The sequence below is a fragment of the Peromyscus californicus genome, unplaced genomic scaffold, assembly GCF_007827085.1.
Source record: "Peromyscus californicus insignis strain IS unplaced genomic scaffold, ASM782708v3 Scaffold_22__1_contigs__length_63687245, whole genome shotgun sequence".
NCBI classification, from domain to species: Eukaryota; Metazoa; Chordata; class Mammalia; order Rodentia; family Cricetidae; genus Peromyscus; species Peromyscus californicus.
The window spans coordinates 8,548,976-8,564,134 of record NW_026294525.1 but is presented as its reverse complement, the minus strand read 5'-3'; the positions used below and the strand labels follow the sequence as shown (position 1 = coordinate 8,564,134).

The 15,159-nt window shown below is 49.7% G+C and overlaps 1 protein-coding gene across 1 annotated transcript in view; it reads left to right on the top strand.

The window, feature by feature from the left end:
• The window catches only part of Igf2r (insulin like growth factor 2 receptor), a 98,098-nt gene extending 86,049 nt beyond the window's left edge, over positions 1 to 12,049 (top strand). The window contains exons 38-48 of the mRNA XM_052750850.1: positions 159 to 366; positions 622 to 768; positions 1,543 to 1,777; positions 2,318 to 2,454; positions 3,416 to 3,530; positions 4,658 to 4,804; positions 5,331 to 5,518; positions 6,803 to 6,989; positions 7,635 to 7,778; positions 8,834 to 8,903; positions 10,338 to 12,049. Coding sequence (XP_052606810.1) covers positions 159 to 366; positions 622 to 768; positions 1,543 to 1,777; positions 2,318 to 2,454; positions 3,416 to 3,530; positions 4,658 to 4,804; positions 5,331 to 5,518; positions 6,803 to 6,989; positions 7,635 to 7,778; positions 8,834 to 8,903; positions 10,338 to 10,754 — 1,995 coding nt within the window. The 3' untranslated portion in view covers positions 10,755 to 12,049. The remainder of the gene's footprint in view (positions 1 to 158; positions 367 to 621; positions 769 to 1,542; positions 1,778 to 2,317; positions 2,455 to 3,415; positions 3,531 to 4,657; positions 4,805 to 5,330; positions 5,519 to 6,802; positions 6,990 to 7,634; positions 7,779 to 8,833; positions 8,904 to 10,337) is intronic.
• The last annotated feature ends 3,110 nt before the right edge of the window (positions 12,050 to 15,159 follow it).

Genomic DNA, 15,159 nt, shown 5'->3' with positions numbered 1-15,159 from the left:
CTGCCTAGAGTGCCAGCAGGCATTCCTGGTTGCCTCTGGAGGTGGCCTTGGGCCCAGGAAGACGGCAGGGAGCCATGGTGCTGTCCAGGTACAGGACCATGAACTGAAGTAATGTTTCTTTCTTTACTGGGAGCCACACATGCTGTTTGTCTGTGCAGGTTACTCGGGACTCTCGCACATACAGCATAGGGGTGTGCACCACCGCAGCTGGCTTAGACCAGGGAGGCTGCAAGGATGGTGGGGTCTGTCTGCTCTCTGGGAACAAAGGGACATCTTTTGGACGCCTAGCATCGATGCAGCTGGATTACAGGCACCAGGACGAAGCAGTCATTCTGAGTTATATGAATGGTGATCCTTGCCCTGCAGGTAAATCTCACATTAGGGTACATTTCAAGGACTTGAGGTGTGAAGCTTCAAATCTGTGAGCACTGCATCCTGCCATAGTCCCCTCCCTGGTAGGAATGCCCGTTCCTGGAGCATGCTTGTTGTCTGCCGCTTGTTTGGTGAATCCTGGCTGTCAGACTGGGAGACAGCTTCTTAGACTCCTTGTTGGGTGACTTTGGGCAGTGGCGTCTAGTAAGGTGTTGATACATCTAAATGATCTTGCTTCTTTCCTTCCAGAAACGGAAGATGGTGATCCCTGCGTCTTCCCCTTCATGTACGAAGGGAAGAGATACGATGACTGTGCTTTGGAGGGACGGGCAAAGCTGTGGTGCAGCAAAACTGCAGATTACGAACGTGACCACGAATGGGGCTTCTGCAGACAGTGTAAGTGGGCAGCTGAGTGTGTGGGTCGGGGGCGGCAGCTGTTCTTGGGATGGCCAAGTTAATTAAGGCCCTGCCTCTGTTGTGCAGGCTTTGTTCTTGTTAGTTACAGAAAGCGCTTTAGTTGCTCCATGGATTGGCAAGGCAAATGTATATGTAAACCACAGAGGAGCTGTACTGAGAATGGGCATGCTGAGTGGCCAGCTTGGCCCACTGAGTAGCTGGAGTGACTGTGCTCCCATACCAGCATTCGGCTCTGGTTCAGAGTCACTCCTCAGCTGGACTATTCTCTGTTGGGTCTGCAGTGTGGCTAGTGAGTGTCAAGTCACTGAACACACCACTTGTGGGGTGGTGGTGTTCATGGAGAGCCAAACTTAGCACCTTGGCTGCTTTACAATTTAAGGATGGAAGAAGAGTTACACCAAAGCCTGAACATCTGTGTCATTCTCTAAGTGATCAAGGACAGTGGTTTGACTGATGAGAGATGACTAGCTCCCAGGCTTGTGTTACAGACAATACTGTGGCCCATGGGTGGCACTGGAGTTTTAAATTCTTGTCGTCGCCATCAGTATGTGATCAAATGTTGAATGCTTTCCCAGGAAGAATCTTAAGGTGTTGTGGGGTGTGAGGGAACTGAGACTCCGTGGATAGATCTGCAGGAGTGAGACAAACCATGGCCGGGGTTCCACTTGGGAAATGGCCAGGAGATAGGAGAGAGGTGGGAGAGGTCCAGGTATGTGCCCCACCCTAGGTCTGACCATTACCACTGCTCTCCAGCCGACAGCCACCGGATGTCTGCCATCATATTTACATGTGACGAAAATGAGGATATCGGGAAGCCAGAAGTCTTCAGTGAAGTTCGTGGGTGTGAAGTGACATTTGAGTGGAAAACAAAACTTGCCTGCCCTCCGAAGAAGATGGAGTGCAAGTTCATTCAGAAGCATAAAACCTATGACTTGCGGTTGCTCTCATCCCTTACAGGGTCCTGGGACTTAGTCCATGAAGGAACCTCGTGAGTATACCACTGCTCATGGTCCCTCAGGTTTGCAGATAGGAACATCACATGCCTGAGACGTGGTCTAGAGTGTCACTGAGTGGCTCTGACATAGTGTGGGGAGTTCCGGTGAACTCACTGACAGGTGGGAAGGACTTCCTGATGCGCAGGTTTGAGGGCAGTATGAGGTTTCTAAGATTTTTGCCAGGTCTTTAGGTCTGCCTTTGCCTTTTGAGCTAATTACCCCGACTGCTCCATGTGGGAGTTGCTCTGCCAGGCACCCTGAGCCCTGCAGGTCCTGCTGCAGATCAGGACTGTGATTTGGAGGACTTGGGTGAGTGTCTCCACAGCCTTCTCTCCTCTCTGCACTGGGCCAGGGCTACATGGGGACATGTCTGCATGTGAGCCTGCCCAGGCAGCTACCTTCTGTAGCTACCTACTCTCGGCTCCTTCTCCTCTGCCAAGGCTGCTCTAGAAGTCACCTTCCAAGGCAGCGTGGAGTATCTCAGGGTAGGGATTTCACTTCCCTCTCTTCCCGCCCCTTCATGTCATCCATAGGTACTTTATCAATCTGTGTCAAGGCGTCTATAAAGGGCCCCTGGACTGCTCTGAAAGGGCCAGCGTTTGCAAGAAGAGTCCATCCGGGGAAGTCCAGGTTCTGGGGCTTGTTCATACACAGAAGCTGGATGTCATAGGTAAGGAAGGCTCTGGGGTTCTCGTCCTTGATTCATTTCCTGCATCAAGATTGACAAGGCGAGGCTGTCCCTGGTGTAATGGGGAAAGTATGTGAGCTTTGGTGGAGATTTCAGACTGTTCTCCATGACTAATTGAAGCATTTCTACCCACTTTGGAACATGAAAGCACATGCCATTCTGTATGCTCTGAGGCATGGCCAGCCTGTCTGTTTAAAGCACCTCTGGCGATCATGTCCTGGTTTCTAAATCTATGTCTGCATACATCTAAGAAATCTACAGTTGCACAGGACGTGGTCCAGGTTGGCGTGTCTTTCCTCAAGCATGACTCTTTAATAGTTTGAATACAAGCTCACCTTCCATTGGTCACTGAAAGGAAGATATATCTGCTTGTTAAAGGACACTCATACTCTCTTAGCTAAAAATGACTAGACTCTGTGAGGTGTTTGGACATTTTGCCCTGCCTGTCAGGTTAGAGTGGGGTTCTGAGTTGTGCTGACCGAGCTACAAGGTGACATGGATATTGAAATGGAGAGAGAATTCTGAGGGAATCACCATGAGCTAATCACAAACCCAGGTTCTACCAATTGGCAGGGTCCCCAGACAGGTGGCCCGAGTCTCAGAAGTGGCCAGAGAGGTGCCTCTCTCTGGGAATTAAAACCCCAATATGTGAACCCTGGTGGGCACACTTACATCTTAGGAATCCTATTCCCCCAAACCTGAGAGTCCTGTGGAGCTGGATTAGACCTGCAGGTGTAGCTGTGGAGTTGGTTTAGCATTGCTGAGGAACCAGGAAGCTCATGGTCTTGCTATGGCCATGGCAGTGGTGGTGTGGGCCAGTGCTGTCTTTGCTCATGGCAGACACCTTTGGACAGCCGCCCGGCACTTGTCTTCACAGTAAATTTAAAACCTGATGCTCTCTGATACCCTAGAAATAACCCCAGTTCACTGTTTTATATTTCAGATGACAAAGTCATTGTCACTTACTCAAAAGGCTATCCTTGCGGTGGGAATAAGACCGCCTCCTCTGTAATCGAGTTGACCTGTGCAAAGACTGTGGGCAAGCCTACATTCGAGAGGTGAGACAGTGTCCAGTGCAAGCACACCATGGCTCTTTGATGCCTTCCCCCGTTTCCACAGTGGAGCTGGTAAACATGCACACAGATGACAGGGTGTTTGGGGGCAGGGGCTGCAACTGAGACTGGGGGCCTAGAGGCCAGAGCTGCGGATTGTCTTGTCCTGTGCGGATGTTTCTCCCCACAGGAGGCACCCCACCCCCACTCGAATGCCAAGATATACCATAACCAGGCCACCTCAGCTTCTTAGCCCCGTTTGCCTTAAGAAACATGCTCCCGAACTGGCTTTGGAGCGGCCTGTGCTAGCCTGGCAGCATAGGGCTGGTTGTTGCCCATGAATGCCATGGTGGAATTAAGGGCCACCACCAGCAGCCCGTCTAGAACCCACAGGCAGGTTCTGGGGTGTTCTTGAAGGACTGCATAGTGTGTTCCAGGCAGTGTTGGGTGTCTAGGGGGAGTATGGCCAGCAGGGGGAGCATGTGAGCTGCTGCTTTGGAAGCTGTGCTTTGAAAAGGCAACCATAAAACTATTAAAGGACTTTTTAACTTCTGAGACTCTTGTAAAAGTGAGATTTTAAAGTCTAGGTCCAGAATCTCCAGCTTTATTTGTTAAGACTTTTTTTTATGGAGATTAGTTTTTTTGTTTTTTTGTTTTTTTTTGGTATACAGAGGCTTGAACCCAGGGCCTCATGCAAGTGCTCTGCTCTCATATAGCATTTCCAGCTCCCTTTTGTTATTTTGAGACAAGATGTCACTAAGGTGCCCAAGGTGGCCTTGGATATTTGTTCTGTAGTTGTGACAGGCACTTAGCACCTTCTGCCTCTGCCTCTGCCTCCTGAGGGGCTGGAATCACAGGCTTATGTTCCCAGGGTCAGCAGGCACCAAACCCATGCTACTTTTCCATACTCCTGATGGAAAATGTTACCTTTATTACTGTGCTGGAGCATGGTGACCAAGGTAATTGTCCTGGTCCAGAGCTGTCACTCACTGTGTGCTGTGGGGACCTATAGCTGAGGCTGCAAGGACCCTTCAGAACCCAGCCTGGGCTCCTTCAGGCCCCTCCAGCTGTGTGTCTTGCAGCCTTTCTGTGTGTGTAGCCCAGTGGTGACCGTGTCTGCCCCTCCCTTCCAGGGTGGATACTGACAGTTGCACCTACTACTTCCACTGGGACTCACGGGCTGCCTGTGCCGTGAGGCCTCAGGAGGTGAGCATGGTGAACGGAACTCTCACCAACCCTGTGACCGGCAAGAGCTTCAACCTTGGGGATATTTACTTTAAGTAAGTGCAAGATTGCCTCTTTGGCATTTACATGTAGTCAAAGTGAACAAAAATGTGAGACTTTCCCTAGCAGGAGTGCTGCAAGGTAAGTCATACGTGTGTTTCCGTTCCTATTACTGGAGTAACCAAGTAGTGCTTAAAACAAAGCAAAGTATTGCTGTTTCTCATGGTTTAACACCACAGATGGCAAGTCTTTGTAACGAGCAGCTCCCTCTCCCTTCACCGCTGGGAAGCCCAGGACTGTAGCCAGGGATCTCAGGAAGTGTAGGGAAGAAGGAGTCTTCTGGGCTGAGCTGTGGGCTGGGTGAAAGTGAAGGCCCGTCTCTTGGCAGCCGGCTTGGAGTCCTTTGGCCATGTGGGGGCAGAGTGCATACGTGTGCTGTCTACAGTGTGTAAGAAGGTGTAGTCTTTACAGGAGGTGACACTGTGGGGGCCGGAAGATGACGGAAGCCTTCCTGGCCAGAGTATGCAGGAGAAAAGAACTGTCAGGCAGGTTTGTAAGTCACTGTGCTCTCCTCTGCCTCAGGCTGTTCAGAGCCTCTGGGGACATGCGAGCCAATGGAGACAACTACCTGTATGAAATCCAGCTCTCCTCCATCACCAGCTCTACTAACCCTGCATGCGCTGGTGCCAGCATCTGCCAGGTGAAGGCCAATGACCAGCACTTCAGCAGGAAAGTGGGCACCTCTGACATGACCAAGTACTACATCCAAGGTGACTTGCTGCTTCCTGGTAATGGTTCATGTGCAGCTCTTCAGAGGGAGAGCTTTGCATGCTCATCCACAAACCCACTGCGTGGGCATCTCAGCCGGATTCCAGAACCAAAGCCCCTTGTGAGATGGTGCTGCCCTGGTGGCCAGAGACAGGGACACGTAGTATGACTGTGACCTGGCATTATGCATGCTGCTTCCTTATTTAGAACCTTTAAGTAGTTAGAGAAGAAGAAGTTTCATGGGTAAGGGTGCCTGCTGCCAAGCTTGAGGACCTGAGTTTGGTTACTGAGACTCAAAGGGTGGAAGGAGAGCACCAACTCCCATAAGCTGTCCTCTGACCTCCAGGCATTCTCCATGATAGGTGTATGCACACACACACACACACACACACACACACACACACACACACACACACACACACGCACACACACACGCAAACGCGTGCACACACACATGCTCCCTTGTTTACATACACAATTTATAATGTTAAAAAAAAAGAAAAAGGATTAAAAGGAATAGTGGAGGAATGCCACCAAGCTGAGTGAGAATAGATGTGGGAAGGTTTGTACGCTGGTACCAGAGTCCTTCTCGTTATCACGCAAGTATGTTCTGGAAGGCCACATGTGTCTTTTTTGTTTTAAATAACTCATCTTTCTCCATATACCTTTTGTAACTTGTTTTGAACCATGTCGTGTTTCCGGGTGATCAAGAGAATGTGAGCTGACAGAGTGAGGTTAGAGCAGGTCCACCTAGTCTCCTTTATCTCTAACACCAAGGGCTAGTTCAGTGGGTTCCCAAAGCTTCACTCCCTTCTGGAAATTTGGTTGAGAAGTCTCAGGACTGACTGGCAGCTGTTGTCCTGTGCCTGCAGTTGATTATAGTGGAGGGTTTAGATTGCAGCCACCCATGGCAGGATGCTCATGGGAAGGACCGGGAGTCAGGTACAGCTCTTCCTCTGGCCTCCTGTGGAGCTGTGATGTGTGATGGAACACTGCTAGCTAGGTGTGCTTCCTGAGCCTCGGTTCGGGACTTCTGGGTTCCTTTGTCCAGGCACAATTGCTGGTCTCTGGTGGTCAATCTCACTTTCCAAGTAGAACGAGACCTCCTGGTCAGCTCACCGTAAATCTTTTCACTAGCCAAGGACAAGGGCCAGACCTCATGTTAGATGAGGTCAAAATCTTTACTCTGCCTGCTTGGGATGCCAGGTTGTTTTTAAACTGCACATGGGACATTGGAAGTATCCACTTGGTGGGTGGTAATGGAGCTGTGGTTGTCTCCTTTCCAGATGGTGATCTGGATGTGGTGTTTACCTCACCCTCCAAGTGCGGGAAAGATAAGACCAAGTCTGTCTCATCCACCATCTTCTTCCACTGTGACCCTCTGGTGGAGGAAGGGATCCCCGAGTTCAGCCACGAGACTGCTGACTGCCAGTACCTGTTCTCCTGGTACACTGCGGCTGTCTGTCCTCTCAGGTGAGTGTGGCATCCTGTGTCCCTTTCCCACCACTGTTGAAGGCCAGAGAGCTCTGAAGTGTCAAGTCCTTGTGCTAAGTCCTCCTGAGCAGAAGGGAAAGTCAGCCTGTGTCCATGTACAGCTGCTGCTTCCCTTGTGTGTTGAGCATCCTGGACATCCTGCTTCCTCCTCCTCCTCTGGGACTGGCGCCATTGAGTGGGCGTGACGGAATTACTCCATTCCATAGTAGTGTTCTTAGGCCAGCCGGGCTAGAGCCAGTAGGCTCTACAGTGTTCGTACCTTAGATATTCCCTCTACCCAGAAGCCCTAGGACTAGATCCTAAGATGGCCCGGTACAGGAGAAGCCCTGCCTTTGCTTGGCCTGCAGGGTTCTGCAGTGACAGGCTGACCCACAGGAGATGATGTCCATGGCTGGTCTTCAACTCCTAGTATTTCCTGATGTCTAAAGCAGTACTTTCTGTCAGTAGGCCTGGCCCCTACCTTAAACGCATTCTCAGAGCACTCTAGATGCTATTTTCTAAGCCTAGTGGATCGCGGGTCCCGGGCTGGGTTCAGTAGGGCTGGTTCCCTGGGCCCTGGGTTCCTTGAAGTGTTGCTATACTTAGCTCCTGATATAGCTTCCTTTCTTTGTGATGTCTTTCTAGTTTTGCCTTTGATGGGGAGAATCCTGAGCCAGAGTATAAGGGACTCTCTGAGCGGAGTCAGGCGGTCGGGGCAGTCCTCAGCCTTCTCCTGGTGGCGCTGATCGGCTGTTTGCTCGCTGTGCTGCTTTATAAGAAGGAGAGAAGGTAAAGTGGGTAGGAGGGGCTGGGCTGGGCTAGCAGTTCATCAACTCTTGGATATGGGCTTGGGTTTGGAGCCTGGCAACAGCAAACATCTAGGTTAAAAATTCTAAGCAGTGGGTACCACTGCCTTTAAAGGTCATTTCCATGACATGGCATGAGATTGCCCAGAACTTTGGCAGTGTTCATAGGTGCCGATGTGGTTCAAGTTCACACTGGATGTGCACATCACAGACTGGTGCTGGTGAGTCTTAAGACACATCGACCTTGTGTGAAGTCCAAAGACTGATAAGAAATTACAAAAATAATGCTCATAAAAGATTCTTACTGTTCAGCTGACCCTCCTTCCCCACATCACACAAAGTGAGCATTAAGCACCCGCTGAGTGTTAGGTGCACTCTCCTGCTGGCCTTGCTTTGCTAGGTGAAGGGCTTGTCATATGACCGTATTTTTTTTTTTTTCAGTCAGATTTTTTTTTTGTTTGTTTGTTTTGTTTTGTTTTTCGAGACAGGGTTTCTCTGTGTAGCTTTGCGCCTTTCCTGGAACTCACTCGGTAGCCCAGGCTGGCCTTGAACTCACAGAGATCCGCCTGGCTCTGCCTCCCAAGTGCTGGGATTAAAGGCGTGCGCCACCACCGCCCGCTCAGTCAGATTTTTATGTCACCCATTAGAGAGGTCCTGGGCAAGTGGATGAGTGTACAGAATGGAGCCAGCCATGCTCAGAAATGAACTCAGAGGGAGGGATGGGGCTCAGGCAGAGCCATCCTCGCATCTGTGGGGGCCACCATCAGAGTAGTCTGGGCACACAGAAGGTGTGTTCCTGCTGCTGCTGACATTGGGAGTCTCAGGTGGAGCAAGACTGGCGTTTCTGTGCTGACGCTGGGCCCAGTGGTTCCAGCTGTACTGTCACAGTTGGTTGTTAGTCGTTCCAAATGCCCTGCCCTGGCGTGTATGTGGGACACAGCCCTTAGGAGTTGCACAGACTGGACTTGGGGCCAGCCAGCTGGGTCCCTTGTCTCTGCTTATTCTTCTGTCTATTTACTGTAGCTTCCATTTTGACAGGGAAATTGTGATAAACAAGCTGACCAGTTGCTGCAGAAGAAGCTCGGGCGTGTCCTACAAGTACTCAAAGGTATTGTCCACTGAGTGGGGCAGCTGCTCCCTGCAGCACTTCCCAGTGCTGCCTGAGCCTTCCTGCATGCTGGGAGAGTGGCATTGGGAGGGAAACCTCACTCTAACACCAGTTTTGTGGCCTTCCTGCCTTTGAGTTTCTCTCAGTATGGTTGTGGCTGATTTCCTTCACATTGTTTGATAGTCTGTTTCCAAATTTTTGGGAACTCTTAGAAGAAGCCCCGATGATGAAGTCTCTGTGCACCAAGCATCTGGGTAATTTTTCCGAGACAGACTTTCAAAAGAGGCCAAAGGACACAGATGTGTTTGTAGCCCTCAGACATATGTAGGCAGAGTTTTCCTGTCCCACCAGCCACTCCCAGGAAATTTTATTTTATTTTATTTTGGTTTTTCAAGACAGGGTTTCTCTGTGTAGTTTTGGTGCCTGTCCTGGATCTCACTCTGTAGCCCAGGCTGGCCTTGAACTCACAGAGATCTGCCTGGCTCTGCCTCCCAAATGTTGGGATTAAAGGTGTGCGCCACCGCCGCCCGGCAGAGACTTATTATTATAAATGATTAGCCCCTACCTTAGGTTTGTTGCTAACCAGCTCTTACAACTTAAATCAACCCATATTTCTTATCCACCCTCTGCCATGTGTACCTTCTTTTAGCACGGCACATTCCTCTAGCAGCTTCTCTCTGTGTCTCCTCCCGACTCCTCAGACTCCACCTTTCTTCCCTGCATTCTCTCTGCCCCCAAAATCCTGCCTAGCTACAGTGACATATATTCACACAGTGTAAAGGAGTATTCCACAGACATACTGCCAGATCACCTTTTAAATTAAACTGAGGCTGGGAAGACGGCTCTGTTGGCTCAGTGCTCGCCTTGCTAACACGGGGAGCCCAGTCCTCTAGAACCTGGGAACCCTGGGCATGGTGATCCACGCTAGAATGCCAGCACAGGGGCAATTCAGAAGTTGTGGCGCTCTGGGCTTTGCTGGTCAGCCAGCCCAGTCTACTTGGTGATGAGCTCTAGGCCAGTGTGAGATGTTGTCACAAAACAAAAAAGCCAAGGTGGATAGCTTCTGAGGAATGACACCCAAGGTTTTCCTATGTGTGCACACATATGTGCATACATGTGCACCTGTGCACATTTGAACATACTCAGAAATAAAATTTAAAAACTCGACTTTCTGATATAAAACCTTCCTGTGGCTTCTTTTGCACATCAGATGCCCTCTCCCCTTTACACAGCTGCCCAGGAGAGCCCCCTTCTGCCAGCACTACTTCCTAGTCACGGGCCATGTCAAATGCTCTTGCCAGTGGCTCTTTGCAAGTTCTCATCTCACGTCAGCATAGAGAGGCCCTGGGGTGGTGGGCTGTGTCAGGAGAGCTGGTCAACAGCAGACGGATGTCTTGGCTGGGTCTCACGGTCTCTGCTATTGTTCCCTGACAGGTCAGCAAGGAAGAGGAGGCCGATGAGAATGAAACGGAATGGCTGATGGAAGAGATCCAGCAGCCAAACCCAAGACTAGTCAAAGATGGCCAAGAGAACGGGCACATCACCACCAAGACCATGAAAGCAGAAGCTCTCACTTCCCTGCGCGGGGATGACCAGGACAGTGAAGATGAAGTCCTGACCATCCCAGAGGTGAAAGTTCACTCAGGTAGAGTAGCCGAGGTAGAGAGCCCACAGCCCATGAGAAACCCACAGCTCAAGGTCCTTAAGGAAAGGGAAGCTGATAGGATGGGCCTGGTCCAAGGAGAGATGATCAGAAGAGTGAAGCCTAGACCCGGACAGCACAAGTCACCAACCTCTACCAAGCTCGTGTCCTTCCATGATGACAGCGATGAGGATCTCTTACACATCTAACTCCGCGGTGTCTACAGGAGAATGCAGAGCCACGGGACAGCCAAACACCTCCAACCAAATAAGACTTCAACTTGATGATGCTTCTATCATTTTGCCTTTAACAAAAACTGCTTCAAAGGGAAGAGTTTTTGTAATGGGGGAGAGGATGAGGGAGGTGGGCACCACTCCTTTACAACCGTTTACAGTCAATGGAACAAGTGTTGCTTGAATTGGCCAAAGGGCGGTACTTTGTGCCAGGGTTTTGCCCCAGGTCCTCACTTACAAGCATAGCTGCAGTGTGCTTCCAACAGGTGCCAAGGCCACATGCATCTCATAACAGAGGGCTGTGTTTAAAAAACCCTTGCTGCTTTAGACTCTGGGGTGTTCAACCATTTCTATTTAGCATTGTAATTCTCTCCTCCTATTTATTGACTTTGACAATTACTACTCAGGTTTGCAAAGAAAAAACACAAAAAAAAATACAAAAAACAAAAACAACAAAAAAAAGAAAAAAGAAAAAAGCCAGTTTTTTCTGCCAGCAGGGATGTAAGGTGATGCTGGCAGTGTGCTGGGGCGGTTGTGTGTGGCTCCTGAACTGGTCCTTGATGCACACACTAGTGTAGTGTTCCTCTCTGCTTTCCAGTTTGTAAGGGCACACATGTTCACAGGTCCCCGAGTGCCTAGGTTTGGGAAGGCCCACCTGCTCCGTGCCTCGTATTGTAGCTGCAGCTCTTTGCAAGCATCCTCCTGGGTGTGGCTTTTGCCAGCTGGTGAGTCCCAGCAGCTCACCCAGAGAAGGACTTTATCCATGTGACGGGAGTTGAGGAGACACGGAGACTAGCTGCACCTAGGTTGGGTTGTCGGCCTCATCTCTTCAGGGTCTCACGACACCACCTTTACTGTGCTTTTTCGTTTTTTAAGGGGACAGAGTGTTTATCACCCACTTGACCTATAAGAAGCCTTAATTTGTACAGGGTGACTTACAGACATCATGTGAACCCCAGTGGGCCAGTGTTGTGTGTGGACCTGTGCCCGGGCAGAGTCCCAGGATGGAAGGGCGGCCCGGTGTGGGCTTTTCTTGACGTATTCAGTGACTTCTCATGTTGTAGACTGTACATAGGTGGTATCTATATACTGAAAAGCAAACCGCCCTGCAGATTGCTTGGTTTGTGCCGATTTGGCTGGCTTTTTTTTTTTTTTTTTTTGATTTAAACATGAGTGTATTTTTAAAATTTGATTTTTCTTTTCATTTTTTTCAATCAACTTTACTGTATTATGAAGTATTCAATTTCAATAAAAAAAATAATAAATTATTAGCTAGGTGAAAATGATTTCCCCCTCACCCCCCAGTGTGAAAACTTGCTGAGCTAGTGGCCATTCTGATTGCCTGTTTTTTCTTTCTGTCTAAATTGCAAGAGGCATTTGCATTTGGGTTTTGCCTGAGTGTCCTGCAAAGCAGCTACCTACCTTTCCCTGGAGCTGGCCCACTTGTATGTCAAGTCTGTGTCCTTCAGCTTTACCTGGATCTGAGGGCTCCGCTCTCCAACATAAACCTCTGCACTTCCATCTACCAAAGCGAAACTGCCACTCATTTCCCGTGCCCAGTGAAGCCTTTTTGTGCGGTCCAGTCCAGTCCTGAGTAAATTCATCAGTCTTTGTCTTACCTGAGTTGACTTGGAAGCAGAAAGCTGACCTTAGTTGTTCCTTCATAGTCATTGTTTTGCTGTCTGAAGTTTCTGTTGACCAGGTGAAGATACTAGACATTATTCATGTGTTTTAAGTAGTACATTTGTGATGGGAAGAAATCTTGTGTGTTCCACTCGAATGTCTAGGATGTGAATTGTCTGTGTCCAGTGTGTGTGTTCTCTGTACACTACTCACACACCTCGTAGTCAGTGGCCATGTCATTTATCAGATCAACCCTTCAATGCTGTGGCATGCATATACAAACTGCCCCCCACACCCTTTCTGAGACAGCAGCCCATCTAGTGGAGGCTAGAACTTGCTCTGTAGCCACAGATGACCTTGAACCTCTGATTCTTTAGGATCCTACCTCCACCTGAGTGCTGGGATTATAGATGTGTGCTACCATGCTCGTGTCTTGTGGTATTAGGGATCAACCCAGGGCTTTGTGGTATGAGGCAAGATCTGCCACTGAGCTATATCTCTAGCCCGTTCCTCGGGCATTCTATCTGGGCGGTGTTCTAGCCATTCTCCCCTCCGCTCCATACACGGGCATTTGCAGAGGCCCGTTGGTAAGCTCCGTAGCGGAGAAGGATATTGGCTTTCCTGGCTCTTGCCTTGTGGGCTTAGCTCTGGCCCTCAGCAGGGCAGAGGGGGTGCTAAGAGGTATGGATGCTTTTGCCCCGCCTCCTTGCCGGCTGCTGGTACAGGATCTTTTAGCAAAACCTGCCTGACAGCAAATAGGAATTCAAATCTTTTCAGAGAAAGGATTTTCTTGGTGAGAATACTGCCTATTGAGGGATGGAAGTCTGGGATCAAGTCAGGTTTATTAACAGGTGAAATCAATACGATACACTCACAGTACAGAACAAAGCTGTGACGATGACACTGATTTCTGGCGCTCCTCTAGTCCCTAAAGGGCAATGGAAAAGGTCCGGGAAAGGTCACGAAGCTGTGGCTTCAGCAAGCCCGCCACAGTTCAAGAGAGCACATCTGCGCACCTTGACTTTTTATCTGGCTCATCTCTCCAGAGAAGACTATGCCCATCGGACCAAGCCGCCCTTTATAATTGGCTAGTGGGCCGGCGTCAATAATTCCCACAATAACTGCCTTTATATTTTATTTTGCTTTTAGCAAGGTTTTCTGTGCCTCTTTTTTTTTTTTTTTTTTTGAGTGTTGAACGCTAATGGGATGAGTGGGGATTTAAGGAAGATGCAGGCAAACCCTTGCTGAGGAAATCATGGAAGAGCAGAAATGAGTTATTAGGGACATTGTAAACCCTGGTTTCAGCCACTAAACAGCATTATACAGCATTATACAGCCAGACCCTTGGGAAGGGCTGCAATCACCTTGTTAGAATACCCGCAGATGAAAGTCAAAAACTCAGAGCCCATTGGTCCCTTCTGTGCCATCTTGGGAATCATGACCCTCGGACTCGGTTGGGAACATGACTTTCTAGAAGCCCCATTTCAGCCCCTGAGGAGTCCTAGATCTTAGGCTGCCCATGTCCTGTTGTGTACCTGTCTGGCCAGGGCTCCTCTGTTGACCTCTCACCCTGGACCTAAGCTTCCTGTGGGTTCTGGCTGTAGTCACGCCAGATCAGGACCATGTGGTCACATGGCTCAAGGAAGCAGGCAAGGTGTTCACCAGAGGCACCATGCTCACTGGTTTGTGTAGAATGGAGCTGCCTTTGCATGTAGCCCTGGGAGGGAGGGTCAAGCAGCTGCTGGGGCGGGCAGCAGTCTCAGCCATAGTTTCAGAAGCTGCCTGGTACAGATGGGGAAGTTTGATGATGGAACCAGTGATGCACGCACTACACAGGAGACAGGAGGAAGGCCCTTGCCTTTGGCATCTGACGTCTTTCTTTTAATGGCACATATGCAATCTGATCACACGAGATAAAGAATGCCTTCTCTCAGTCCTTCGAGATGAAGTTGTGTCCCTGACTGTCACCTGAACCTGTCATTCCTAGAGTGAGTGTGAGCATGTTACACTGTGCAAGCACGAAGGCTAGAGTCCTGTGGGTGTGTGTGTGTGGGGGGGGTGTTTGAGGGAGAGGTTTGGCCTTTGTCACAGTGAGGGGGCTGAGACGGTGCTCACCGCTGCGACCAGATGCCTCACTGCTGCGACCAGATGCCTCGTCTCTTTAGTTGCCTTCAGTCTAGAAAGTTCTTAAACTCTTACAACCTGCCCAGGAGTTCTGCTCCTTACCCTGCTCCAACTCCATCTACCACAGCACATAAACCTTAAAAGCCAGGTGTGTTTGCATCCACTTGTAATCCTGTTGCTGGGAAGGTGCAGACAGAGAGATGCTTGGGGCTGGCTGGGTGAGCCAGTCTGAGTTCACTGAGACACCCTGTCTATAAATAAATAAAATTAGTAAGGAGGAGAGTGACAGAGAAAGACGCCCACTGTTGAGCTCTGGTCACCATGTGCACACGTGAAAGAACACACTTATACACATGGGTTCAACAAACAAAAACTGAAGAAACTGGGTGTGGTGGTGCTTGTCTGTCATCTAGCACTCAGGGCTAGTTTCACAAGTTCTAGGTCAACCTCAGTTACCACACATAGCAAGTTTGAGGAGCGCCTTGGTTACATTAGACTACTTCAGAACAGCGGCAACAGCAGGAATGTGGGAAAAAATGACAGGACAAAGGGAGACTGCTCACCCCAGGGATCGCTGGGCAGGCCGGAAGCCCGTTTGCCACTTCCTGCTGAGTCATTGCTGACTTTTCCCAGC